Source organism: Chrysemys picta, chromosome 18 (assembly GCF_011386835.1).
Source record: "Chrysemys picta bellii isolate R12L10 chromosome 18, ASM1138683v2, whole genome shotgun sequence".
Lineage (NCBI taxonomy): Eukaryota > Metazoa > Chordata > Testudines > Emydidae > Chrysemys > Chrysemys picta.
The window spans coordinates 24,397,476-24,423,192 of NC_088808.1; the positions used below are offsets into that span (position 1 = coordinate 24,397,476).

Here is a 25,717-nt window from a genome sequence, read left to right on the forward strand (position 1 = left end):
ACAAATATCCCTACACCTTCCAGCCATCTACAAGTCAAGATTGGTGTTATATCCAGAAATAGATATTACAGTCAGAACATGGTTTAACAATTTTGTTGATTTGCAAGCAAGAACTGGACCAAGCTCAAGTCTCCTGCAGCTGTATTGACTCTGCAACTACTAACAAGAATGACAAGCAGTAATTTATTTTAGTGAGTAAATGACTTATATACACACAAGGAGCAGATGTACTGAATCATGTCATTTCTACACAGTCACTTTTCAGAAGAGAACCTCTCTCTTAAGGATTGCTTCCAAAAAACACTATTGTTAAAACTAATGTCAGTTCTATACTTGATAGCCAAAGGGTTAAGTAGTTCTTACTGCGTAGGGAAAAAAAAAAAAAGACATGCTCACATCAACAAAGTAGGATTTTTATTTGCAATATTTAACCTAGAGGTGGGTTTTATTTAAGATATGACTTTATTAAAAATACAAGGTATCTGAAAAATCAGAACAATTATTATAATGTACAAATTCAATAGCTGTAGCAGTTTTTTGTATTTTTATTGGAATCCTAAAAAAAGGTGGGGGGGAAAGGAAGAGACAGCCCTTTAGACCACTTTTATTTTCACTTAAAACAAGATCTAACAAGGACGATTCAATTTTACATCTCAGACATGTGTACACAACACAATGCATTTACAGTCCCATCGTGCACACTAGGTAATAACTTTGCTGCTGAAATTTCTTAAAACTTACCAAACAAAAAGTTGAATGATATAATGGGGCCAAAATAGTTCCAATGTATTATGATTTTTTTTTGTAAAGGGAAAATGTTTAACCTAAAAACAGACATATGCAAGAACTACATGCAGCAGGATAAATAAATGTCAAAGACATTTCACAAGCATTCTCAAATGAGGGAAGGCATGTGGGGGGGGGGAGGGGAGGGAGGAAATCGAGACACTGCTACAGACACCATAATACACAATACATTTAGATAATTTAAAAATAAAAAAGGCAAGAGGCAGCATTTCAGCAGCAAAGTGCTCAATAAAAAGTATAGAGGGATAGTACAAGGAAATGGGGAAACAGCAGGATGGGAAAAGATCTCAAAGGAAATACGGTGTAGTTGTTCTAGGAGGAATTACGCGTTCTGAGTCTGGAACTGCACGGAATAACTTTGGTTCTCTTGTATTTACATCTTTAAAGACCATGATTGATGCAATATTTCCACAACGGTAACAATAATTTGGAGCAGACCATACTGTTACCAGCTTCTCATCAAACATGAATTTATAGCCTTCGTGCACTAGCTGATGTGCTCTGCAGATGAGTTTTAAGTTGTTGATATGAACAAACTGTAATTTAAAAAATATAAATATTTACAGTAAATAGTTACATATGCTTAGTACATAACAGCTCTTTACTACTTAGAACATTGCTGAGTCTCAAGTTTTCAGTATTTTATTCAAGAAGAGGTCTGCTGGGTAAACCTGCAGACAAAAGCCTTCTACAGGAATCACCACTGAGTTTAACTGCAGATAAGATACCATTCATTTCAGACCCCTGGCTTTTGCCTCTCACTCCTGAGACCTACCAAATTGAGATAGTTGTTCTCTTTCACAGCAGAAAATCTAGTCCGTCAGAAGCTTAGAAACTAGTCAACCAGTCAAGAATGTGTCAACACAACCAGTGGTGCCATAAATGGACAGGGAGATTCCCCCCCCCCAAAAAAAAAACAAGTTGAGTGCCATCAACCCAAATAAGTAAAATGGCTACACAAGCACCACCTCTATTTGCATATTTTTAAGGCTCATACAACATGTAATATGTTCAGGCTTTTTGGATTATGACACTACAACAGCTCCAAAGGCCAGGTTATGCTACAAATCATACACTACTAGTTCTGGTATTTCAATAATCTGAAAAAGGATGACATGTTTTAGTGAATGGGTTTTCCCAGAGTTACTGAAGCTTTTGTTCAATGGAAGACTAAAGTGGGAGCTTTGGTGAGAAAGAGAAATGAAAAATGTTTCCATCCAAGTATTCTCCCAAAGCCAATCACCTCCTGTACTAGGATAACCACCTGCTAGAAAGATTGATCACCATCTCACCTCAAGAACAAAATAGGGAGTTCACAAACAAAACAGATGTGCAGGTTGTTGTAGAAGTTGAAATGGCTTGTTACTAAGATTATCTTGAGATCTTTTATTATGGATTAGTATTAAAAGCAATCATCCCAGCTTACTCTACTGGTCTCCCTTGTAAAACGATTGCACTGTGCACAGTCAAACCACACAATGTTATTTCTGTTGTGCCATCAAACTTAAAGCTAAGCAATGGTTTAGTTCATTTGGTTCCTCAATAATTTTACATTATCTATGATGATGATTTTACCTCATTTGTGACCTTCGCACCAAACAGCCAGCCTGCTCCTCGGGGACTAATTGCCCAAGTATCAACATCCTCTGGATCAGACCAGACAAGGTCACAAAAGGCTCCTTTGTGGGGAATTTCTTGATTGCGTTCAATGGTTCGAATTTGATCCAGTGTCTTGATGTCAGGAGATAGGCCACCATGTACACAGAGAATCTGCTCATCTATTAACTGAGAGAAAGAATAGAATCATAGAAATGTAGGGCTGGAAGGAACTTAGAGGTCATCTAGTCCATCCACCCAGGACTAAGCCTACCTAGACCATCCCTGATAGGTGTTGACTAACATTTTAAGAATGTGACACTGATTCTACAGTGACACTGATTCTACAGCTTCCATTGGAAGCTAACTATCCTCAAAATTAGGACATTTTCTCTAATATCTAACCTAAATCTTCCTTGCTGCAAATTAACCCCCAATACTTCTTGTCCTACCTTCAATGGACATGGAGAACAGTTGATCACCATCCTCCTTATAACAGCCCTTAACAAAATTGAAGGCTTATGTCCTCTTTCAATCTTCTTTTCTCAAGAAGAAACATTCCTGGGTTTTTTTTAGCCCTTCCTAATGGGTCAGGTTTTCTAAGCCTTTTGTTTTGCTGCTCTCCTCTGGACTCTCCAGTTTCTCCACATTTTTCTTAAAACGTGGTGCCCAGAACTAGTCAGAACTCCAGGTGAGGCCTCACCAGTGCCAAGCAGAACAGGACAATACCTCCTGTATCTTACATATGACACTCCTGTTAATATAATTCTGGGGTGCATTAGCCTTTTTCACATTGATAGTGGTCTATAAAATCATGACCGGTGTGGAAAAAATAAATAAGGAAGTATTATTTATGCCTTCTCATAACACAAGAACTAGGGGGTCACCAAATGAAATTAATAGGTAGCAGGTTTGAAATAAACAAAAGGAAAAAAAAATTTCCTCACACAAAACACCGTCAACCTGTGGAACTCTTTGCCAGAGGAGGTTGGAAAGGCCAAGACTATAACTAGGTAAGTTCATGGAGGATAGGTCCATCAATGGCTATTAGCCAGGATGGACAAGGATGGTGTCTCTAGCCTATTTGCCAGAAGCTGGGAATGGGCGACAGGGATCACTTGATTATCTGTTCTGTTCATTCCCGTGGGGGCACCTGGTATTGGCCATTGTCAAAAGACAGGATACTGGGCTAGGTGGACCTTTGGTCTGACCCAGTATGGCTGTTCTTATGCTGACTCATTCAATTTGCAATCCACTATAACCCCCAAATCCTTTTCAACAGTATGACTGCCTAGCCAATTATTCCCCCTTTTATAGGTGTGTATTTCACTTTTTCCTTTGAGTACTTGCACTTGTCTTTATTGAATTTCATCTTGTTGAATTCAGACCAATTCAACAATTTATCAAGTTCATTTTGAATTCTAATCCTATCCTCCAGTTGCTTGTACCCTATACCAGCTTGGTGTCATCTGCAAGCTGTAGAAGCACACGCTTCCCTCTATTATTCAAGTCACTAATGAAAATATTGACTAGTACTGGACCCAGGACAAACTCCCTGCAGGACCACTGTAGATCCTCCTCCCCGCCCCTTCCCCCCCCTCCCCTGATACCAAACCATTGATAACTACTCTGAGTACAGTCTTTCAATCACTTGTTTACCCACCTTATAGTAATTTCATCTAGACCATATTTTCCTAGTCTGCTTATGAGAATGTTATGCAGGAGTGTATAAAAATACTTTCTAAAAGTCATGATACATCAGGTCTACTTCTCCCCCACCCACTAGTCCAGGATTCATGTGTAAAGCCTGGAATATTTTTACTTTTCATTTCAGTTTGTCTCTAGACACTATGTGACAAAGGCCTCTTAGACATGTGCCTAGTGAAACAATGATGCAAAATAATCTGCTCTATATGTTTTTAAAGTGAGTTTAAAAAACTTACAGCTGCTACTGTGAGCATATCAAAGACTTTGGTACAGTATCTCCAGGCATTTGCATTTCCGTATTTGGTTTGGCACTCATCTGTTAAATAGAGAAATCATTTTATTGTTTGACATTTCCCCCCCCACACCCAATTCTGTTAAGGAAAAAACCCTTAAATAATTACCCTAGAACTTGAAATCTCAATAACTAGATGAGCAAAGAAATATGCTGGGCCACCAGTTAGGAACACTGACCGTAGTACAATGAGAGAGGATTTTTCTTATGGTCATCTGTCCATTCCACTGGCAGTGGTTCTCTCATTTCTTGCATATTCAAGCAATATTTTGGCACAGGTTTCCTCCCATCTGAATGTGACTGAAGGTGCTGCCTCCATAAAAAGCATCTTCACGCCCTTCACAACTCAAATCTCAATTTAGTTCACCATGAACAAGTCCTTGGTTCAATTCTTGTGGTATGAAAATAAGTCAGATGCTACTAGGATGATTAAATAAGACAGATGCTTCTGAAAATGCTCTTACCAAAGGAGAGGAAGAGAGCTACAGTTGCTTTGTTTGGTTTAGAAAATCAACCTGGTCCAAATTATGCTATAGGAACTAATACTCCCATTAGGCCACTAAGGAAACTGAACAGACAAATCTTAGGGTTTTTTTTTAAATAAAGAAGTTATTTCCACGTTTGAGTTGCTGAAGATCGTACTGTGAGACACAAAGAAAAGCCCTCACAAATAGGCTCTGCTAGCTACTGCCCCTAAAGCAGTCACAGTGGCACAGCATGGCCCTATCTATACAGGCAGAACCAAACCATGCAATACATTTTTGGGTCAAAGAAGACAGAGCCTCAATGTAGTCGTAAGTAACTAGGTTCTAATAAAAGGCAACAGAGGGTCCTGTGGCACCTTTAAGACTAACAGAAGTATTGGGAGCATAAGCTTTCGTGGGTAAGAACCTCACTTCTTCAGATGCAAGAAATGGAAATTTCCAAAGGCAGGTATAAATCAGTATGGAGATAACGAGGTTAGTTCAATCAGGGAGGGTGAGGTGCTCTGCTAGCAGTTGAGGTGTGAACACCAAGGGAGGAGAAACTGCTTCTGTAGTTGGCTAGCCATTCAGTCTTTGTTTAATCCTGATCTGATGGTGTCAAATTTGCAAATGAACTGGAGCTCAGCAGTTTCTCTTTGGAGTCTGGTCCTGAAGTTTTTTTGCTGTAAGATGGCTACCTTTACATCTGCTATTGTGTGGCCAGGGAGGGTGAAGTGTTCTACAGGTTTTTGTATATTGCCATTCCTGATATCTGACTTGTGTCCATTTATCCTCTTGCGTGTGACTGTCCAGTTTGGCCAATGTACATAGCCGAGGGGCACATGATGGCATATATAACATTGGTGGACATGCAGGTGAATGAGCCGGTGATGTTGTAGCTGATCTGGTTAGGTCCTGTGATGGTGTTGCTGGTGTAGATATGTGGGCAGAGTTGGCATCGAGGTTTGTTGCATGAGTTGATTCCTGAGAAAACTACAATGCATTGGTGACCGCCCAGAAAACACCATCCTAGCCACCATGGATGTAGAGGCTCTCTACACAAACATCCCACACACAGATGGAATACAAGCTATCAGGAACAGTATCCCTGATGACGACACAGCACAACTTGTTGCTGAGCTCTGTTGCTTTTTACAGATTCAGACTAACACGGCTACCCCTCTGATACTAGGTTCTAATAGATCTGGATAAGTCAGACCTAGCAAGCAAGGATTCCTTAGGCATAATAGATTAAGATATCAAGATTTATACCCGTTTCTCCTCATTTCCAGAGGGATCCAAAATCAAGTCCATTTTTCATTACATATTTTTTGAGGCAACTATTAGATCCTTGAAAGATTTCCTCAGGTCTTGTCATAACTTAATTGTAGTTCCAAAGCTTTCAGGCAAACCCACTCCCTCAGTTTATATTATTTGTGTTATTGACTAATACTAATCTTGTTTTCATTCACTAATATTGCCTCCTCTACTGCACCAGCAGTGACTTACCAGATAAGCCATCTTTGTTACCAAGTTGGTATAATTAGAATTAAAACCTATTATGTCCTAAGCCATAAAGAGAATTCTCTATATTTTGTTTTTTTACAGCACTTTTCAGACAATCCCAAAACACTTCAAATATTAAACCTCAACTCCCATATTAAGCTCTTATCTGTGAAATTGGGATAAGGAAGTCTGAGGCATAGAGGTGAAGACCTATGGTCTTACTGCAAGTCAGTGACAGACCTGGAAATAGAATTCTACCCAGTAGATTAGAACATAGTCCTTTTCAAGACTATAATTACTGTTCCCCATACTATGCTACATTACTTCACTATTTGACAGTGTATACATTCAGATTGGCTTATTTCTCTGATGAATCCTATTTCACGATCCACTTGGGCTCTAGAAAAGCCATACACATTGTATTCAAAATCAAATTTACCAAAGAAAGGACAGAGAATCAGTTCACTGCATTTTTAGGTTAGTTAACCACAATTCAGAAACAGTTTATAAAGACTTACCATAAAATCCATATACTTGTGTTATCTGCCTGCTCTCATGATTCCCTCGCAAGAGTGTGATACGATCAGGCCATTTAGCTTTTAGTGCAAGAAGGTAGGTGAAAGTCTCAAGACTATAGTAACCTCGGTCTACAAAGTCACCCTGCAAATTAAAAATATTTTTACATAATAAATGGAAAAGTGGTTTCAGAAGTGCACACAGTAACATATCTATTTCTAATTCCTCAATTCGTAAAGAGGCCCAACACCACGAGGCATCGTAGCACCATTAAATATGTTTTCAGAATTCAAATAGTAAAAAACAAAAAACATTTAAATGGATATTTGAAATTTCACATTTAAAACTGAAGCATTACTTCTGTGATTCTTATGTTCCCATTCATCCAAGAAACATTTCGGGGGGTCCTTTATTAGCCACTCAAATATTCTACTTCCCTTCTACTGCCAATGTAAGCTAGAGCTTTTAGATAGCAGGCTATAAAATGCATTTCCTTTCATGTGAACCAGCATTACCTATTTCAAATTTTAGGTAGACAAAATAAAAGCCACACACATTAACCAAGTGAAAGAGTAAATTTGGGAGTGGAAAATATGTTTACAAGCAAGAGAGTTAAAATGGAAACTAAAACCAAAGAAGTCTGAAATTTGTTTTAAATCAACAGTGTAATTGTAGAAGTGCTTTCCTTACACCTTTTTTTGAATGACCAACTAACATCTAATATGTACATACCATAAATATGTAGTTTGTGTCAGGAACCTGACCTCCAGTTCTGAACAGTTCACATAAGTCATAAAACTGCAAAAAAGAGTTTGTCCATATTAAGGGTTCTGTTATCATTGTTAGTTAAGAGTGTGTTAGCACAAGTAATTGGAATTTATCTAGGTTTAGAGAGAAATAATCATTATTTTCAAGAACAAGATAAAAGTAGGTCTGAAAAAGTTCAGCTGAACAATTATGGCCTCAACGGACAGATTTCCCATTCATCCACTTGGTGTTCAAAAGCCACATGTAAACTGCTGAAATACTGATTAGGTCTTACTTCACCAGCGCAGCTTTACAGTGTGCAAGCCCGTCATATGCATAACGCCCATCGACTTCAAATGGAGTTCCCTCCTTCTAGGATGAGGCCCCTCTTTACATTGAGCAGCTCAACAACTGCAGTTTAAGTGAGTGAGGATAATTCAGCAATGCTTCTTAATCTGTGAGGCTGACTTCCCCAAAGCACACTCTGGGAAAGTTAAAAACAGTACGTTTTTCTTCCACTGCACAAAAGCAGCTCATACAAAATATTGCAAATTACTGAACATTCAGCAGATGGTTCTGCTTCCCCGAACTATGCTTCCCCAACCATATATTTATATTCACCATTAAGCTTTATAGACATGTTTGCAAGTGACAGACTCTGCTTGCTCTCTAGGGGTATAACATGCAAGTATTCATGCCGTTTTACCTGTCCATGTATATCTCCACAAACTGTAACTGGTGTAGATACTGGCTGCACATTTGACTCTTCCAGCAGTAGGTCACACACATAATCACATAAGCGCTACAGAGAAAAAGTTTACACTGATCAGCCTGTGGGTTTTGTGCATTGTAATATCAAGTATTAACAGATTTATAAACTAATGAACTAAATTATTTGCTTTAGGATTTATTCAGGTACCAAATTCTCTAGACATCAATGAGAAACCATGCTGACATGACTTGGGATGATAAACGTGTGAGAAAGTTTGGTTACATTTGAATTAATGTTTTAAAGCGCCACTACAGACTCATACAGTTTAACTATAGTCTCAATGAGGCTCAGAGCAACAGTTCACAGAATCAGTGTAAATTATATTATTTAAATGCTACATTAAATTGCAGTTTTGCTCTAAAAAATTAAACAGATTACCTCTGTGGTTATTTCATGTTTATTGTATCAATGATTTCTATATTAGATATGCTCAGTTTACAAGGAAAGGAGTTAATTTCCAACTACAAACCCTAAAAACTTATCCTGGAATGAAAGACTCAGACTGGATTCTGTCCTTCTCACTCATCAACAACTAAGGTCTCAGTTACACCTGTGCAACCCCATGTTCTTCACTGCAGGTACATAGATACAGTTCACTGGAACTTAGAAAACAATTCCATTGATGATGTACAAGAAAAGAATAGAATCCTACTCACATACTCAGGCACATTGACTCCACTGAGTCATAGAAGCAGAGTACCACATTTATTGTTGCATGACTCTCCATATACAATAGTTAATGGACCACTTCTCTTTTAATGGTCTCACAATGTGAGAGAACTACTTATGTTAAACAAGCTGTTCCAATTTCCTATTTAGCTGAGACACTCTGGGCTTGTACACACTACCACTTCTGTTGGTATAACTTATGTCACTCGGGGTATGAATTAGACTGTAAGTGGCAGTGTGGTTTTCTTATGCCAGCTCTCCCACTGACATAGAGCGTCTTCACAATGGCACAGCTATGCCCCTGCGGTGATTCTCGTGTAGACTACGCTCTGAGTAGCTCTCCATAATGGAAAACGAGCTCAGTAACACAAAAGTTGGTCTCTTTCACCAAAGTTGGCCCAATAAGAGATATTAGCTTACACTAGCTTATCTCTCTAAGGTACAATAGTGTGAGGTCTGCAGCATTAGAAGAGGCCAGTCACTTTTCAGACTAGAACCACACAGACAAGGATATTTCTTCCAGCTTGTACCTAGTCAAAGCAATCTGCAGAATAGCCTGTGCTGCAGGTCTGGCACTGTGCACAAGGTTGCAGACAACGTCCCAGCCCTGAGGAGCTGACACTAGCAACATGCCGGGCTACCTTAGCAACAACCCTGTTTCTAGAAGGGACCTCCGGGCAGGGCGCCTGACCGAACAGCCGCTCGCTGAGGCGGGGATCGCTCGCACCTGTCTCCGCTTCTCCCGGGCCAGGCCACTGCCGGCGCCAGGGGAGCGAGCACAGGCCGGGAACAGCGCTGCTGCCGCACCCCAGTGCGGCGGGGCCCCAGCGCCCGGAGCCCGGTCTGCGCTGGGCAGGGGCCAAGCCGCCCCCCGGGCTCTCTCCCGCTACCTTCCGCCCGCCCCGGCCCGGCCCCGCGCCGCCGCCCCTCACCTTGAGGTCGTTCTCGGGCAGGTACTTGCAGAGCCGCGCAATCTCAACGTACTTATCCAGGTCCAGAGGCGCCATCTTAGCAGAGCAGCTGTGGGGGGCCGGCAACTTCCGGGGGCGGTAAAGCCCCTCTGCCGCGGCCACAAGCCGGAAACAAGGGGCACTTCCGGGGCGCCCCCTAAGTTCGGGGAGGAAGCCGGAACTCAGTCAGTCCGTTCTACCCAGGGACAGGAAACGGAGGCGCCCCCCACAGACCTCCACCAGGGGGGTGCATCCGCCTCACCTCCCAGCGTGCTCTGCGTCAGCCCTTGGCGCGCTGCGCAATGCATGCTGGGAGCCATGGCTGCCCGGGCTGCGGTGCATGCTGGGCAGTGTAGTCTCTGTGGGGCCCTCCATATTCGAGGTGGGCAGCAAGGAGAGAGGCTTGACCCCGCCCCGCCCTGTGGAGCGAGGCTCGGGCCGGCGGGGCGGGGCGGGCTGGGCGGAGGGGAGCGAGGGCCCGGGCCGGGCGCTGTAGCCGGGGCAGCCCGCGAGGCGCGGTCACTTCTCCCAGCTCGCGGGTTCTCCGCCCCCCCGGGGGCAGCGGCGGTGAGCGGGGACGGCTGGGCCGGGGCCTGGCTGCGCTGTCCCCGGGGGCCGAACGGGCCGGGACTGGAGCCGGGCAGTGCCCAGCGGGTCGCCCGGTCCTCCAGCCCGCCGGCGCGGCCGCTCCTCCGCCTGGGCAGCGCCGGGCACCCGCGTGGGGCCGCGCGATCAGCGGCCTTGTGGAGACGATGGGACCGGTCCTGCCTGCGGGGGAGGGACTCCGGGGGGGGGATTTCCCCGCAGGCGCTGGGGTGGGGGCTCGGGGGGGGGATTTCCCCACAGGCACTGGAGGGGTTTGGGGGGCTCGGGGGGGATTTCCCCACAGGTGTTGGGAGGGTTTGGGGGGGTTCCCCGCAGGCACTGGGGGGAATTTCCCCACAGGCGCTGGAGGGGTTTGGGGGTCTCGGGTGGGGATGTGCCCACAGGCACTGGAGGGGTTTGGGGGGCCTGCAGGGAGAGAGACTCTAGGGGGATTTCCATGACTCTGGCTTTGCCTTCCTCTGCTCAAGATTCATGAGGCCGAAGCTGCTGCCGGTTCTGGAGCCTGGAGCTGTCCCCCAAAGGGCCACATGGTCAGTGCACCCCAACATTCCCCATCCATCCTCAGTCCCCCCACCATGGCTATCATGTGTTAGAGTGGCATCAAATTCCCCTATTAAAGCCCAATAAAGCACCAGTTTCTTTGATGACTATATGGGGTTCATATTAGAATGTGGGGGGTGTTTTTTACATTCTTCCCATCAATAAATTGACACAATCTTTTCACTTAATCTGTATTCTAAACTTTCACTTTTCCCCTCATTTCACTGTTCCAGGAGTGGTTTACACCCTTCTTCTCTGGCACAGCACTTCCCCATTGAAGGCACTACAAATATCCCTGTCCTTCCCTCCCCAAACCTTTGTGTGCACGCCAGGCCTGATTCATGCCTATATTTCCCTATTCTAGGTACACACTTGTTCCCCTTGGAGAAAGCCCTAGTGCACGCGTTGGCCATAACTGCTTATATTTGCCTCCAGTCCCAACCGCTGGGAAAGGCAAAGTGGTCATCGTCGGGGGAGCAGACCCCAATGGCAGCTTCTCCGATGCCCACATCATAGATCTGGGTAAGAACAGGAAGTGTTTAGCAGTTTTGTTGCCTGTTACACTGTCTGTCCTTGGAAACCAAAAGTCTGTTCAATCTTCGCTGTACTTGGGGAGATCAGGCCAGATCCATGCAAAAACCTCAATGGGACAGTAAAAACTGTGATGATAAGGCCTAGAAACAGTGAGACAGCTTCTTACAGCAGGTGTACACTACAAATTTACATCAGCACAGCTGCACCGTGTCTGGTGAAGATGCTCAGCCTAAGCCAATGGGGGCAGCTCTCCCATCAGCTTAATAACTTCACCTCTGCGAGAGGTGGTAGCTGTGTCGGCAGGAAAAGCTCGCCCACTGACGTAGCACTGTCTACACCCGAGGCGACGGTCAGCATAACAACGTTGCTGTAGGGTGTGGATTTTTCATACCCCTGAGCGATGTAGTTCTATTAAAGTAAGGATGTAGTGTAGACCAAGCCTTAGTCTTGAGTGTTACAATCTGTCCAGATGGATGAAGGACCCAATCCTGCAGCCACATAGGTCTGAATATGGCTGTGGATGTCATTGAAAGATCAGAGCCTAGAAGGAAATAGGGTTTCAAGTTTCTTTATATTCTGGACTTGAATCTCATGTCTGTGTCCTGAGGTATGGACATCCATGGTCATTTTGTTGGGGGTTGGGAGAGGTGAGCTAAGAAAGATATTGGGTGATCTGTCATATGCGTCTGTGCTGGAGTGCGTTTATGGGGACGCTTTCAAGTATTAGACTCCACGCTCTTGTCAAAATTAGAATATGGGCTAACATCAAGGGGCAGTGTTGACAGACTAAAGTAGCTCATCTCAGTTGAATTATTTTGTCTTATATTGAAAGGACTAACTGCCCTGAGACTTACCCCTTGAGGAGGTGGCCATCAGCCATCTATCTATGTCTGATTGTCCTCAAGTAGCATTTGTATTTAGCTGAAATTTGTTCATGGATTACACTATGCCTCAGTCAGCCTAAGGTAACTGTAGCAGTACTGGAAACACCAGTCTTGTTGCAAATGGAACTCTGCACTTACTCCCTCCATTGCAGATAGACACCAGTGGGCAATGCCTGGTTGGGTGGGCCTGTTGCCTCGATATGAACATGCCACCTTCATTCCCACAAGCAGCCCCACTAGCCTCTGGGTGTTTGGAGGGGCTGACCAGTCTGGAAATAGAAACTGTGTTCAAGTGCTGAATCTAGGTAAGTGTGTGGTAGAATCTACCTATCCCAGCCTTCTCTTTCTTTGTCGGACAATTGGATATGCACCTGTTATCCATGTGAGAAACTGTTTGAATTACTTTGTTAGATTTGTAAAGTACAGGTTACAACTTCAAAAGCTGTATTTACAGGAAAACGATTTCCTTTATCTCCTCCTAGGAGCGTTAAAGACTAGGTAGAATCAAATCTACGACTTTCTAAAATGCTGTGGTGACTTTTGCAGTGTGACCCTCAGGTTCCTTGCCGCAGGGAATGCACTGTACACTAGTGCTTCACAGCAACGAATCCCATGCTTGGCATTAACAGGAGCATTTTTGTGCCCAATGAGTGGGTCCTAACAGAGCCGTATCAGCCCACCATGCAGTTCAATGTGTGTGGGCCATTTGATGGTCTGCTCTGTATGGATATTAAAGATTCTTAAGAAACTAGGCGTTTGCCCTGGAGTTGTTAACCAAAAATTACTCTCCCTTCTCTGTTGTCTTATGTGCCTGTTTTTTACCTGTCTGTTGTCCTCCACTACACAGGTGACAGCATTTCAGTGGTGCTGCATATATATTGCTTGTAAAGAGCGTTTTTTAAAAGTCTCAACTTATGTAATGACAGATTCCCTGTAAAAATCTCTAGGTGTGGAATAAATACAGGAGTTTTGTAGCATTAGTGGGAAATCCTGGGAACCATGTTTGATTTCAGCATACAAATACATTCCACAAAATCCTATGTGGCTAATGTAGAATGGACATAGCACTTTGTCAGGTGGTGTAAACAAACCTGAATTAGAAACATGAAGCTGACCAACCTTTCACTTGCAACTTGGATTTTTCACTCATTTCCCAAAAGTCATTTTTTGCCACTTTTGACGTTTTTTTTTTTCCTGACACTGTTTTGTGTGTTTAATAACTCCCTAGTCAAGTCAATCTCAGCTCTGAAGAATTCATATAAATAAGGTAACTTCTTGTTATTTATTTGTGAATAATTATCATTTCATCTTTTAATTAGAAACAGGAATCTGGGAAAGTCCTAAAGTGACTGGGACTCAACCACTCCCTAGGACATTCCACACGTCATCAGCGGCTATAGGAGACCGGCTTTATGTTCTTGGAGGGGGAGATAAAGGAGCAGAGCCCGTTAAAGATCCACAACTTCACGTGTTTGACACAGGTACCTCTAAATAACTAATATTTTGTTACACTGAGTTAAATGATTCATTGTCAAGCTTGTGTGGGGCAGAGATGAATAAAGGCCTGGAAATGCAAATAATACATAAAGAATTAGGTAAAGTGGTATAGTGTATTATTAGACACTGGTTTTTGGCTACAGGTTTAAATTAGATGGATGAGCTGTACACCCTACCTGAAGCTTATCAACACCACACAGTCACTGGGGAACTGGGTAGTATCTTCAGAGGAAAGTATCATTGGCATTGCGGGACGGGATTGAGGTGTATTGTCAGAATCCTCCAACTTCTACTACAATTTGCTGCTAGTAGCCATTCTCTTTCAGAAGTGGGAACATATGCTGCTCACTTCACTATGAAAGGACAATATGTAGAGCAAGGACAATGATTTTTTTCTGCTACACCAACAGTGTGTAATTACTTCTAGATGAGATGTACAAATAGCTGCATTTCTTTGCTGAGTATGTATTTGAATTGCCTTTTGCAACAATCCCAGAAACTAGACGCTTGAGGCTTTTGTTATTTATTTAAAAATCATCTTGTCAGACTTGGTCTAGAGGTCTTTAGACAAGTGTTTCTGGTTTAATGTCTTTACAGAACTCCAACAATGCACCACATAATCATATGTATTCCCATTTCTAGCCACTTTGACTTGGTCGCAGCCAGAAGTACATGGTAATCCTCCCTCACCTCGGCATGGCCATGTGGTGGTTGCAGTTGGGACCAAGCTTTTCATACATGGTGGGTTATCTGGTGATAAATTTTACAATGATCTGTTCTGCATTGATACAAGTAAGTATATAAAGTAGCTATAGCTGCATTAATAAGTAGTGTGATGTGGGCTGCTTTGAAAGAGACCATCTCTTACAGAACCACTAAAATAACTATTGGATAGGTGCAGTAAATAGGCTCCAGGGTGGCTGGTTGGTGCTGGGGCATGTTGCTTTTGTTGTTTGTCATGCTGATCCTCAGTTCTTAAGCAGGCAGAAATCCTATTGGCTTCAGTGAGAGATTTGTCTACAGGTCTAATGGACTGGGATTGGTGGTGACAATGCAAAAGTGTGTGTGCGGGGCCTCCCCTCTGTCAAAGCCAACTGCTGGTTACAAGCTGAGAAATATGGGCATTTCTGTAATATGGCTATGGAGATAATTACTATTTGACGTATCCAAGAGCTGAATGTATGTTGCTGTTGGGGTTCTTTTGACTGCTGAAAAACTCCTTGACAGTGATTAATTACCACAAAGTATCTGAAAGACTGGCACCCCATGTTTCTTTCATAAATGGCTGCAGTAGCATATTCTGTAAATATTAATTAAAACAATGCTCTGTCTTTACTGTGTAAGGCACTCTCATGAGTCAGAATGGCAGTGAAAGCTCTATCCATTCTATTGATGTTCTATACAAGTAGAACCTCAGAGTTACCAACACCTCGAGACTGGAACTTGTTCATAACTCTGAACAAAACGTTATGGTTGTTCTTTCAAAAGTTTACAACATTGACTTAATACAGCTTTGAAACTTTACTATGTAGAAGAAATATGCTGCTTTTAATCATAATTTAAATGAAACAAGCACAGAAAAAGTTTCCTTACCTTGTCAAGTCTCTTTTAAATTTCCCCTTTATTTTTTTAGTAGTTTACATTTAACACAGTACTGTACAGTATTCGCTTTTTTAAAAAATCTCTGCTTCTGCCTAATTGCGTACTTCCAGTTCCAAATGAGATGCCTGGTTGACTGGTCAGTTCGTAACTCCGAAGTTCTACTATAGTTGCTCCCCTATTATATATGGGAGGGAGAACATCATCAACCAAGTGTACTCCTGCTGCTTGATGGTTGTTGGTACCACCAGGAACTCCCATGCAATGGAAAGAAGAAATCTAGCACATCCCCATAGAAGGAAAATCTTTGTGCTTCCCCCAATGCCACCTCCCCAGAAGGACAGTACCTCTGATGCAGGAAAGTGCGAAGTACCTGCAATTGTTGTTCACATCCAAAAAGAACAGCAGTCTTGTTACTAGCCTGAGCTCTTACAAGCAAAGCCCAAGTGTGACTGCTTTAAAACAAAAGCAAACTCAAAGATGGGGCTGATTCAGAGGATTTCAGACCCTGCCCAACTGTTGGCCTTTTAATGCTAATAAATAGCCGTTTATTTCATTCTATACAATATAGCCACGGATTTATTTTTCTGCCTATAGATGATATGAGATGGGAAAAGTTACCAGCTGCTGGTGATGTCCCAGGAGGACGGGCAGCTCACTCAGCTGCTGCCTTTGGAGACCATCTGTACATTTTTGGTGGAATGGACCCAACTGGGGCACTGGATACAATGTATAAATACCACATAGGTGGGAAGTTTTTTTTCATAAAATTCTACAAAGGTTTTTACCCTTAATTACTGTATGAAAAATATATTTTTATCATAGGAATTATTATTACATCTTCCCTAGAAACTCCAAACCCAATTCCCTTCTTGGTTACCACAACTTTACACCAGTGTGTGTCTATTGAAATCAGTGGCATTACTCCAATTCTACACTGGTATAATGTTATGGTTAATCAGCATGACCTCCCCACCCCACCCTTTTTTTTTTTAAGGCGTTATAACATTGCAGACTAGTCCATAATTTGATGATGCCACTATCCTTGTTGTTCTTTCCAAACTGATTTCACAGTGAGTTTTGTCTTTTTTTGAACTGCAGAAAACCGACAATGGACGCTATTAGAATTTGATTCTCCTTTGCCCCCTGGAAGGTTGGACCATTCCATGTGCATCGTTCCATGGCAAGTATGTGTCAATGTTAAGAACAGAGATTCAGAAGCTGTAACCAGCAGAAATACAATCGGGAAGGAAGCAACTGAAACAGTCAGTGATGAGGGGGACTCTGATCAGAAAAAACGAATAGGAAAAGACTGCACAGAAGACAAATTGATGTATTTGTTTTTAATATTTGGTGGGATGGATACTCAAGGGGAGATTCACAGGGACTGTATTGTGAATCTGATTAAGTAATAAAAGCAGAGTACTCAAACTGTCCACTTGTATAAATCTATAATAATTCTTTTTTCAGTGTTTATAACTGATAAGATCACTCCAAGAAATGAAATTCTGGCATGAACTGAGTGTTGTGCTAAGAAAATCTTATTTATTAAAATTCTCTTGTTATAGATGACTCTATTTATTACTTTACCTTCCTGGGCTGCTGTGTAGATTTACATGTATGTAATGTCCTTCACCTTAAAGGGTCACAAACTCCAGAAATGTGTACAGCTACCTTTTATAGTCTCCTTCAGAGGATATGCAACTAAGAGGTAGATTTAATGCATATTTTGCTATTGGCAAGAGTGGAGCTGAAGCCCAGGTGGCTGGCTGTGGAATCTGCCTTGTGATCAAGATGAGCTGATGGAATGTGCTTTGAAGGAAAAACAATTTCATCTGTTTGAGGTAATCTTTCCATAGCAGCCTTCTGGTTAGCAAGTCCTCTCCATCATTCATTTCTCAGGACTGGTCTCCATGGAGAAAGTTTGGCATAAATATGTCAGCATAGTTAAAACTCTCTTGCTGTATTGGTCTAATCCCTACCTTGCCTCTTATTCCAATTTTTCTTATCAGTTTGGAAGTAGTATACAGTAGAACCTCAGTTATGAACATTTCAAGAATGGAAGTTGTTTAACTCTGCACAAAACAATTCTTTCAAAAGTTTACAACTGTACATTGCCTTAATACAGCTTTGAAACTTTACTATGCAAAAGAAAAATGCATTCCTTTTATTGTACATTTTAAGAGTACTGTATTTGCTTTTATTTTTTGATCTCTGCTGGTGTGTGATTGAGTACTTCTGGTTCCAAATGAGGTGTGGTTGACAGATCAATTTGTAACTGAGGTTCTACTGTATAAATTAAACTTGAAAGAAACATAAGGGTGTTCCACAGTGGTATAACTAACACTAAAATTGGCTGTGTAGATAAGCCCCTAAACATAGCTCCCCTCCGGTGTGACCAGGGGGTAGCTATAATCCTCTCACAATACTGAAGTGTAAAGGTCCTGGATTTAACTTGATACTAGTGATGGGCATAGTATCCATAGAGGCAGTCACCTTATTTTTAATCTACTGCTCAATTACATTTAAACCTCAGCAGCATAAAACTAGTGGGTGGGATTTTAATTATTCCAAATCTAATTCTTATGCCAGTGAGCCTTTCATTTAGTATCTTAAAAGTTAACTTCAAGGATGAGGAAGGTTTGTCATTTAAAAAAATTGAAGTGTATTCCTAGATAAGCCAAAGATGAAATTGTAAACTAGCAATGGGGACTGAGATCTGCCCTCTGTGAAATCAATTTTTGGTGGTTTTCTCCCTGTAAGATCAATGTTAAAGTGAAACTTGGCAAAGCCTATTCAGCTATGAGTGGTTGCTAGGTCTATGGAAGGTGGGACATTTTAATACTACTAGGAAATGGATAGTGAAGTGGAAATATTAGTTAACATAATTGGACAGTGATGGCAAATAAATTTATTCTGAATCAAAAGGTACTATGCACTGCCCAAATAGTTCTTAGAGTGGCTCTGTCAAGTGAATGAAGGGGGAAGGCAAGTTCATTACTCATGAAGCTTTTTCCCCATGGTTCAGCAAATAAAGGAACTGGATGAGTGGATGCATTAAGGGATTACAAATATGGTATTATGCTGAACAAAGTAACCATACCTTATTTTACAGTACTGTGTCCAGGTTTGACTTACCCCATTAGTGTGTTAAAGGCCAAGAAGTGGTTGTTCAATTGAATGGAGTTTAGTGTGGAAATAAGAGGGTATGTGACTAGGGCATCAAAAACTCAGGATCTAGTAAAAGCTACATACAGCCTTTTCACACTAATGGAGGTTATTCCATTGAAGTACTCACACTTAAAGAGGAAAATCCCTGTAGTGTAGAATGAGATTGCTTTTTAGTGCAGTACTTCTGCATCTTTAAATAGTCTCTCTACCCAGCTGAAAACACTGCATATAAAACATTTAACTTTCTCTTCAGGTCATACCACTGCTTTCCAGTGACATTTGTAGGATTGGGTAAGGAAACTAATTCTGGGTAAGTGCCATACAGAACACTGGAGCTAAATCAGTACTGCCAGAGCCTAGGAGTGCATGATAATTAGCTGCATGGTTCAGCCAGGCATTTCCTATGCTATACTGTTTGCTAAGCCTCTGCTCCACCACACACACTAATCACATTTCTGTGCCTCAAAGCTGCACATATCCAACAGCTCTTAAGAGGCTACAAAGTCAAAGGACACTGGGAGTGTCACGTCACCACTTTGAAAGGTGGAAATCAGCTTTGGCATTAGAAAATAGAAATCCTGTCAAAGCCAAGATACATGAACAGTATGTTTAGCACAGGCTGGGATATACCTCTACCTACACCAGGTTTAGAATGTGATATCCAAAACAGCAACAAGGAAAGTACAGAACAAAGCACATTAAACAGGTGGGTTGATGTTAGTAATGTGGCAGAGTTTTGTAAAACCATACTATAAATATTAGCAAAAATGCATATCGAAGCACAACTTTAGGAGAATATGCCAAAACAAGTAGTTTGCAGAAGGCAGGCATATATGTTTTGTATTGTACTATTGTCTCTCTCAATGAGACCAAGCTTGTGCTGAATCACAAGTGCAGCCAATTGTTCAACTATACCTCTGTTGATCTGTCCAGCTGAACACAACAGCTCTGCTGCTCCATAGTAGGTCCCTTTCCTGCTAATGGGAGGAAAAGGACCAGCTGGCTAGGTACACAGAACCCCTGCAAAAGTACCTTGTACCTATGGGTGCTTTACATGTGCTTCAGGGACACTAAACTTGAGTAGGCTGTAGGCACTAATCTTATCACTTGGAGTAGTAAATATCATCCAGCCTTCTTGAGGCTGACTTGGTCCTCCCACCCCTTGGTTACCTAGAGAAGCACTGATTTAGACTTTAACTGCTCACTGAACCTTAAGGGAGGTAGGTCCTTTTTCTAGCAAGTTAGGCATGACAGCTGTCCAGTTACTAACAGCACTTCAGGTTAAATGCTTACACTGAAGTGCTTGTGGGACTATTTGCAGGATGAACAGAACTTTAGTTGAAAAGAGCATTTTAAGGAAGTGAACTGCACCCCGTGAGTGTGGTAGTCTAAGCAGACATGCCAGGAAATAAGTTAAGCTAGATCCAGTGTAAGTAACAAATTTATTGTGGTCACTTGGGTAGAAAAAAGTTCTACACACAATGCACATGACCAGTTAGGATGTTTTCCACATGAACACTTCTAAACCCCAACTCATTTTACAGTCCCACCCCACTACCCTTCCCTCCCGCCTCCCCCACAGACATCAAGCAACTGCTAATGAAAAGCAGTAAACAGCCACTTTGGGCTAACATTTCCATCTCCACTCAGAAGTGAAGATTCCAATTACATTCCAGATTAGAGTTCAATATTATCTTAACAGAAGAGTTCCTGAGTCCAGTATTTACAAGTTAACATTCAGAGATCCCAAGATTTACAATTCATCCTTCTCTCCTGCTTCCTCTTCAGGAGGAGGTCCTGCACTTCCATAAAGCTTGCTAACAATTGGCTGGACAACTTCCTCCAGTTCCTTCTTTTTAGCTTTGAAATCTTCAATTTCAGCATCTTGGTGGCTTTCAAGCCATTCAATCTTTTCCTCTACTGCCTTCTCAATTGTTTCCTTATCTTCTGATGAGAGTTTGCCACCTAGTTTCTCTTTGTCCCCAATCTGATTCTTCAGGGAATAAGCATAGCTTTCCAGCTCGTTTCTGGTATCAATACGTTCTTTAAGCTTTTTGTCTTCCTCTGCAAACTTCTCAGCATCATTAACCATCCTCTCAATCTCCTCTGGTGTCAGACGGTTCTGGTCATTTGTAATTGTGATCTTGTTTTTATTTCCTGTGCCCTTGTCTTCCGCTGTAACACGGAGGATTCCATTCACATCTATCTCAAAGGTAACTTCGATCTGTGGGACACCACGAGGAGCAGGAGGGATTCCAGTCAAATCAAAAGTACCCAGAAGATGGTTATCCTTGGTGAGAGGACGTTCACCTACGGAGGTAAAAGTTTTAGTTTGTACCTGTGTCTAAAGGGAGGGGTTACATGTGGTTTGACATGACTAACCTTGGGTTTTTGAACCTGTATTTTGTTTCACTTTAAGGGGGGTGAAAGCCCAGCTAAAGTTTGGGGACACTTGAATCTTTGAATGATGACCAGATAAAACTACTTGTTTCTACTTGTTTGAGAGTAGGCTAAGTGTTCAATTTAGGCTTTATTTAGTTGCCTGGAGCAGCATGTTCCTTTGCCTGTAACAGTAAAGTGGAATACTGAGCCACCCAGGTTTGTAGTAAAAAGCCTTTGCAATATCAGTCTTTTAAACTGAATGGGGGTGATTTAGACTTCTCCCTCCAGAGACCACATGATTAGAGCCCTCATGAAAAGGGAGGAGAGGAACTCTGGACAAATCCAATCAAGCACTCTTACTAGAACACTAGTATTTTTGAAGATGCTCCAAGTAGCCTTTTGAATTGGCCTGTTACCAAGGTCTCCCCACTAGAGGGGTTGTTTTTCTTCTCAAGGGCTATAATGAGGAATTCTGACATGACCTTTCTTTTGAGGCATGGTCATTTATTGCTCCATGTCTAACTTAGTAAGGCTTTTAAAAAGTTTTGACAAGACAGATGTGTCCAGGATACATCCTATTTTAGTTCAGTGATACAGGACACTTACCTTCATAGACCTTGATTGTTACAGTTGGCTGGTTATCAGAAGCTGTGGAGAAAATCTGTGATTTCTTGGTGGGGACAACAGTATTTCTTGGGATGAGCTTGGTCATAACACCGCCAACAGTTTCAATGCCAAGTGTCAGAGGACAAACGTCAAGTAGCACCAGGTCACCTAAAAGACATTTTTCTAGCTTTACTCCTATTCACAGTTAGAGATTCACACCAAGTTATACTAGAAGTTACAAGGGCCCATGGTTATTGTACCCTTATGAAAGCACAGCAAATATAGACTGTTCCTAGTGACAATGTTAACTAGAATTTAGCTTCCCAGTTGAGAACAGAAATCGTGTACCAGGCTTACAAAAACCTGCTCTAATACCAGTGGTAAAGTGTAAAAACATTCAGCAAGCTACTAGTTTAGTTTTGCACCTACCAGTATCTTGGTCACCCGAAAGGACACCAGCCTGAACAGCGGCACCATAAGCAACGGCCTCATCTGGATTGATGCCACGAGAAGGCTCTTTGCCATTGAAGAACTCTTTAACAAGCTGTTGTATCTTGGGGATTCGAGTAGAGCCACCCACAAGTACAATCTCATCAATGTCCGATTTCTTCAGGTCAGAATCTTCTAGAACTTTCTGCACAGGCTTCATGGTGGAACGGAACAGATCCTAAAAACACAAGTAGTTACAATAGTAAGCTAAGGCACTTTCTCCCTTATGCTGGAGAAAAATATCTTGACAGAGTGTGGTCTTGACAAATGACCATGAGCAAGCCAAAACACACACCAAGTACTGACTCCAGCCAGATGTGAGTTTACACCATGTGTCCTTGGGAAGAGAAACTAAGGCAAGAGACTTGCCCTACTCCCATGTGAACTGGGGAGTTATTGCTTCATAGCAAAGTTACATTTAATGTGTTTTGTAAATTTAATTCAATATAAGCAATAGCTGAACATACTAAACATGCAAGTAACTCCAGCCACTGATTGATCTCAAAGCAACTGTAACTCTAGCTTCAAATACTAACCATATTCAGTTCTTCAAACTTTGCCCGAGTCAGTGTCTCAGAGAAGTCCTCTCCTTCGAAGAAGGACTCTATTTCAATTCTAGCCTGATGCTGAGAGGACAAAGCTCGCTTTGCTTTCTCTACTTCCCGCCGTAGCTTCTGTACAGATCTATTGTCCTTCCTAACATCTTTTCCAGTTTTCTTCTTGTATAACTTGATAAAGTGTTCCATAACACGTTGGTCAAAGTCCTCTCCGCCCAAGTGAGTATCTCCATTTGTAGCCACAACTTCAAAGACACCATTATCAATTGTGAGGAGGGAGACATCAAAGGTTCCACCGCCTAGATCAAATACAAGGATGTTCTTCTCACCCTCCCGCTTATCCAGTCCATAAGCAATGGCAGCAGCAGTACTGTGTGGAAGAAATAGTAGTTAGAGAACTCACAAGGCCTAGTACAGCAAGACATCTGTAGAACAGTTAAACTACTTACGGTTCATTGATGATCCTCATTACATTCAATCCAGCAATGGTACCAGCATCCTTTGTAGCTTGACGCTGAGCATCATTGAAATAAGCTGGGACAGTGACAACAGCATGGGTAACCTAGAGGAGCAGGATGAAGATTAATGTAACAACTTCAATAATCAGCAGCAAGAAAGCAGCTGAAAGCTTGACAATTTCGAAGGGTTAGAGGGATTGCCACTGCCTGGAGAGTGCCTTCTCACCTTCCAGGTGAAGAATGGCTTCCTTTAAGGCTACCTCTAGAGGGCCCAGACAATAACAGAATTAAGCAAAGTTCACTGGGTCCTGTCTGAGCTCATCTTCACATCTGCAAATGCTCCCAGCCAAACTGGATAGAAATTAAGATTCAAACTTTGGTCTGCAGCTTGAGAGATTTTCATCACCTGCCACGATCATTCTAGAAAGTGGCTGCTTCTACAAGATGTCACAATTGACTATTTGCTATGTTAACCTACCTTCTTTCCTAAGTAGGCCTCAGCAGTTTCCTTCATCTTTGTCAAAACCATAGCAGAAATTTCTTCTGGAGCAAATGTCTTTGTCTGTCCACCACCAACATCAACTTGTATATATGGTTTGGTCTTCTTTTCAACAACCTACAAGGACAAGAACACTTCAGTTTGAAGAAAAAAATATATTTCTAGACATTTTAAAATCTTTGAAGAGAACTGAAACCTGAACAATGCTCACTACTCAAAAGTCAAAAAAGGAGATAAGAGCAGAAGACCACTATTCTCTCCAGTAATATTTTATGTCAAGAGCCCACATTGATTACAATTAGGTACATGGATATTACATGTCAGTTCCATTCCCACAACCTATATATTTCATTTTGATTCAAGGCAAGATATTTAGCATACTGAACAACAGTACTCCAGCTATGGGACAGAATATGTGAATGATGGTAACTGTTTCCATCCTAATCACCCTCCCTAGTGAGTAAAAAAGTTACAGGGTTTATTGGACAGCAATTAATGATTTTGGGATGTCCAAGAGAATTCATTTTGCAATTATGAATAAGAGAAGATACAACAAAAACGTAAGTCACCTATTGGAGTGCGGGTCTAAGACCCACAAGACCTATTGTACCATAGTCTGTATCTGTGATGCAGCAGACCCCAGTCACAACTCAGTCCCATAGAGCTTCAACATGCACCTGAGCCCACCGGTCACTTTCCCCAGACACGCGTGGCCAGGCCCAGGCCCAGCACCCACGTGTGACTCGGCAGTACCTTGAAAGGCAGGTATTTGATATCCTGCTGCACCGACGGGTCGTTCCACGTGCGGCCAATCAGGCGTTTGGCATCGAACACGGTGTTCTCGGGGTTGGAGGTGAGCTGGTTCTTCGCCGCGTCGCCGATGAGCCGCTCGCCCTCGGGGGTGAACGCCACGTAGGACGGCGTGATGCGGTTGCCCTGGTCATTCGCGATGATTTCCACGCGGCCGTTCTTGAAGACGCCGACGCTGCGGAAAGCAAGGGGGGGGGGGGTGAGGTGAGACGGGCCGGCCCGGCCCCGCGGGGAGGGGGGAAGGGGGGGAGGGGACCGGACCGGGCCGGGCCGCGGCGCCCCCGTGCTACGCACCAGGAGTAGGTGGTTCCCAGGTCAATGCCCACCACGGTGCCCACGTCCTCCTTCTTGTCGTCCTCCTCGCCGCGCGCGCTGCCCAGCAGCACCAGCACCAGCAGCGCCCGCCTCATGCTGAACCGGGGACCTGCGGAGCCAAGCGAGAGGAGAGCGGCTCAGCCCCGCCGCGCCAGCGGCCGGGCCCCCAGCCCCACGCCCTAGGCCGCACGCCACACTCACCGTCACCGCGCCTCGCACGCACCCGCTCCGCTCGCTACTGCCGCCGCTATGCCCAGGCCGCCCCGGCCGCCTACCCTTATATACCCTCCCTCACGGCTTCGTGGAGGCCAACTATTGGCTGCGGAACCCGCGCTGGAACCTTTCCATTGGTTGGCACCGACTAAGCTGGCCACTGTTGATTGGCGGAGATCAAGCTCTCCGCAGTGACGTGTGGCGTCGCACCCCTCCGTCATCGTTCCATTGGCCCGTTTTACCCGTGTCGCGGACCAATCAGCTTCGAAGGGACAGCCAAGCGGAGTGAGCCCATTGGCTGGGAGCAGTCGTCACGTTGCAGGAAGAGAGAGGCGGTGCTGGTCCATTCTGGAAGTTTCTATGGTTACCAGCCCCTGGGGAGGGAGTCGGGAACGGGGGAAATGGGGGCGAGGGGTTGCCAGGAGAGACCAAGGAGCGAACGGCCCCGGGGTCACAGCTCCTGTCCCCACTGCCACACGGGGCCTGGGGCTCTGTGACGCTCCCCCCACAGGGGCCTCGATGGGCCAGAGG

At 43.1% G+C, this 25,717-nt stretch overlaps 3 protein-coding genes across 7 annotated transcripts; 1 reads left to right on the forward strand and 2 right to left on the reverse strand.

Moving 5' to 3' along the window:
* Nucleotides 1–392: 392 nt before the first annotated feature.
* Nucleotides 393–10,327, reverse strand: PPP6C (protein phosphatase 6 catalytic subunit). The gene is made up of 7 exons (XM_005279417.4): nt 10,009–10,327; nt 8,342–8,437; nt 7,621–7,686; nt 6,891–7,032; nt 4,347–4,426; nt 2,383–2,592; nt 393–1,343 (listed from the first exon to the last, which is right to left on the reverse strand). Exons 1-7 carry the CDS (start codon nt 10,081–10,083, stop codon nt 1,095–1,097), a joined length of 918 nt encoding a protein of 305 aa, XP_005279474.1. The 5' UTR covers nt 10,084–10,327; the 3' UTR covers nt 393–1,094.
* On the forward strand, nt 10,314–17,122 carry RABEPK (Rab9 effector protein with kelch motifs). Of its 5 annotated transcripts, none has more exons than XM_005279413.4 (8): nt 10,314–10,408; nt 11,100–11,162; nt 11,537–11,694; nt 12,743–12,895; nt 13,910–14,071; nt 14,730–14,879; nt 16,284–16,433; nt 16,788–17,122. In XM_005279413.4, exons 2-8 carry the CDS (start codon nt 11,104–11,106, stop codon nt 17,096–17,098), a joined length of 1,143 nt encoding a protein of 380 aa, XP_005279470.2. In that variant the 5' UTR covers nt 10,314–10,408; nt 11,100–11,103; the 3' UTR covers nt 17,099–17,122. The 5 variants fall into 5 exon arrangements, with proteins under 5 accessions (XP_005279470.2, XP_005279472.2, XP_005279471.2 ...); XM_005279414.4 differs by having other exon boundaries at nt 10,401–10,593; XM_005279415.5 differs by lacking the exon at nt 16,284–16,433 and having other exon boundaries at nt 10,317–10,408.
* A 3,163-nt stretch (nt 17,123–20,285) lies between these two features.
* HSPA5 (heat shock protein family A (Hsp70) member 5) lies at nt 20,286–25,336 on the reverse strand. Its single transcript, XM_005279411.4, has 9 exons — nt 25,175–25,336; nt 24,953–25,082; nt 24,602–24,833; nt 23,828–23,965; nt 23,341–23,453; nt 22,871–23,261; nt 22,275–22,512; nt 21,846–22,013; nt 20,286–21,167 (listed from the first exon to the last, which is right to left on the reverse strand). Exons 2-9 carry the CDS (start codon nt 25,066–25,068, stop codon nt 20,611–20,613), a joined length of 1,953 nt encoding a protein of 650 aa, XP_005279468.2. The 5' UTR covers nt 25,069–25,082; nt 25,175–25,336; the 3' UTR covers nt 20,286–20,610.
* Between the last annotated feature and the right edge of the window lie 381 nt (nt 25,337–25,717).

Bases quoted from the DNA above. Each gene is read 5' to 3' on its own strand.
- PPP6C (XM_005279417.4), bottom strand. From the start codon at position 10,083: ATGGCGCCTCTGGACCTGGATAAGTACGTTGAGATTGCGCGGCTCTGC. The intron at 7,687-8,341 runs GTAAAACGGCAT...TCTTTTTTGCAG, and splicing joins GTGGAGATATACATGGACAG to TTTTATGACTTATGTGAACT. The intron at 4,427-6,890 runs GTAAGTCTTTAT...TCTATTTAACAG, and splicing joins ACAAGTATATGGATTTTATG to ATGAGTGCCAAACCAAATAC.
- RABEPK (XM_005279413.4), top strand. From the start codon at position 11,104: ATGAGGCCGAAGCTGCTGCCGGTTCTGGAGCCTGGAGCTGTCCCCCAA. The intron at 11,163-11,536 runs GTCAGTGCACCC...TCCCTATTCTAG, and splicing joins GTCCCCCAAAGGGCCACATG to GTACACACTTGTTCCCCTTG. The intron at 14,072-14,729 runs GTACCTCTAAAT...TCCCATTTCTAG, and splicing joins ACTTCACGTGTTTGACACAG to CCACTTTGACTTGGTCGCAG.
- HSPA5 (XM_005279411.4), bottom strand. From the start codon at position 25,068: ATGAGGCGGGCGCTGCTGGTGCTGGTGCTGCTGGGCAGCGCGCGCGGC. The intron at 24,834-24,952 runs GTGCGTAGCACG...TGCTTTCCGCAG, and splicing joins CTGGGAACCACCTACTCCTG to CGTCGGCGTCTTCAAGAACG. The intron at 21,168-21,845 runs GTAAGTGTCCTG...TTACCTCCGTAG, and splicing joins AACAATCAAGGTCTATGAAG to GTGAACGTCCTCTCACCAAG.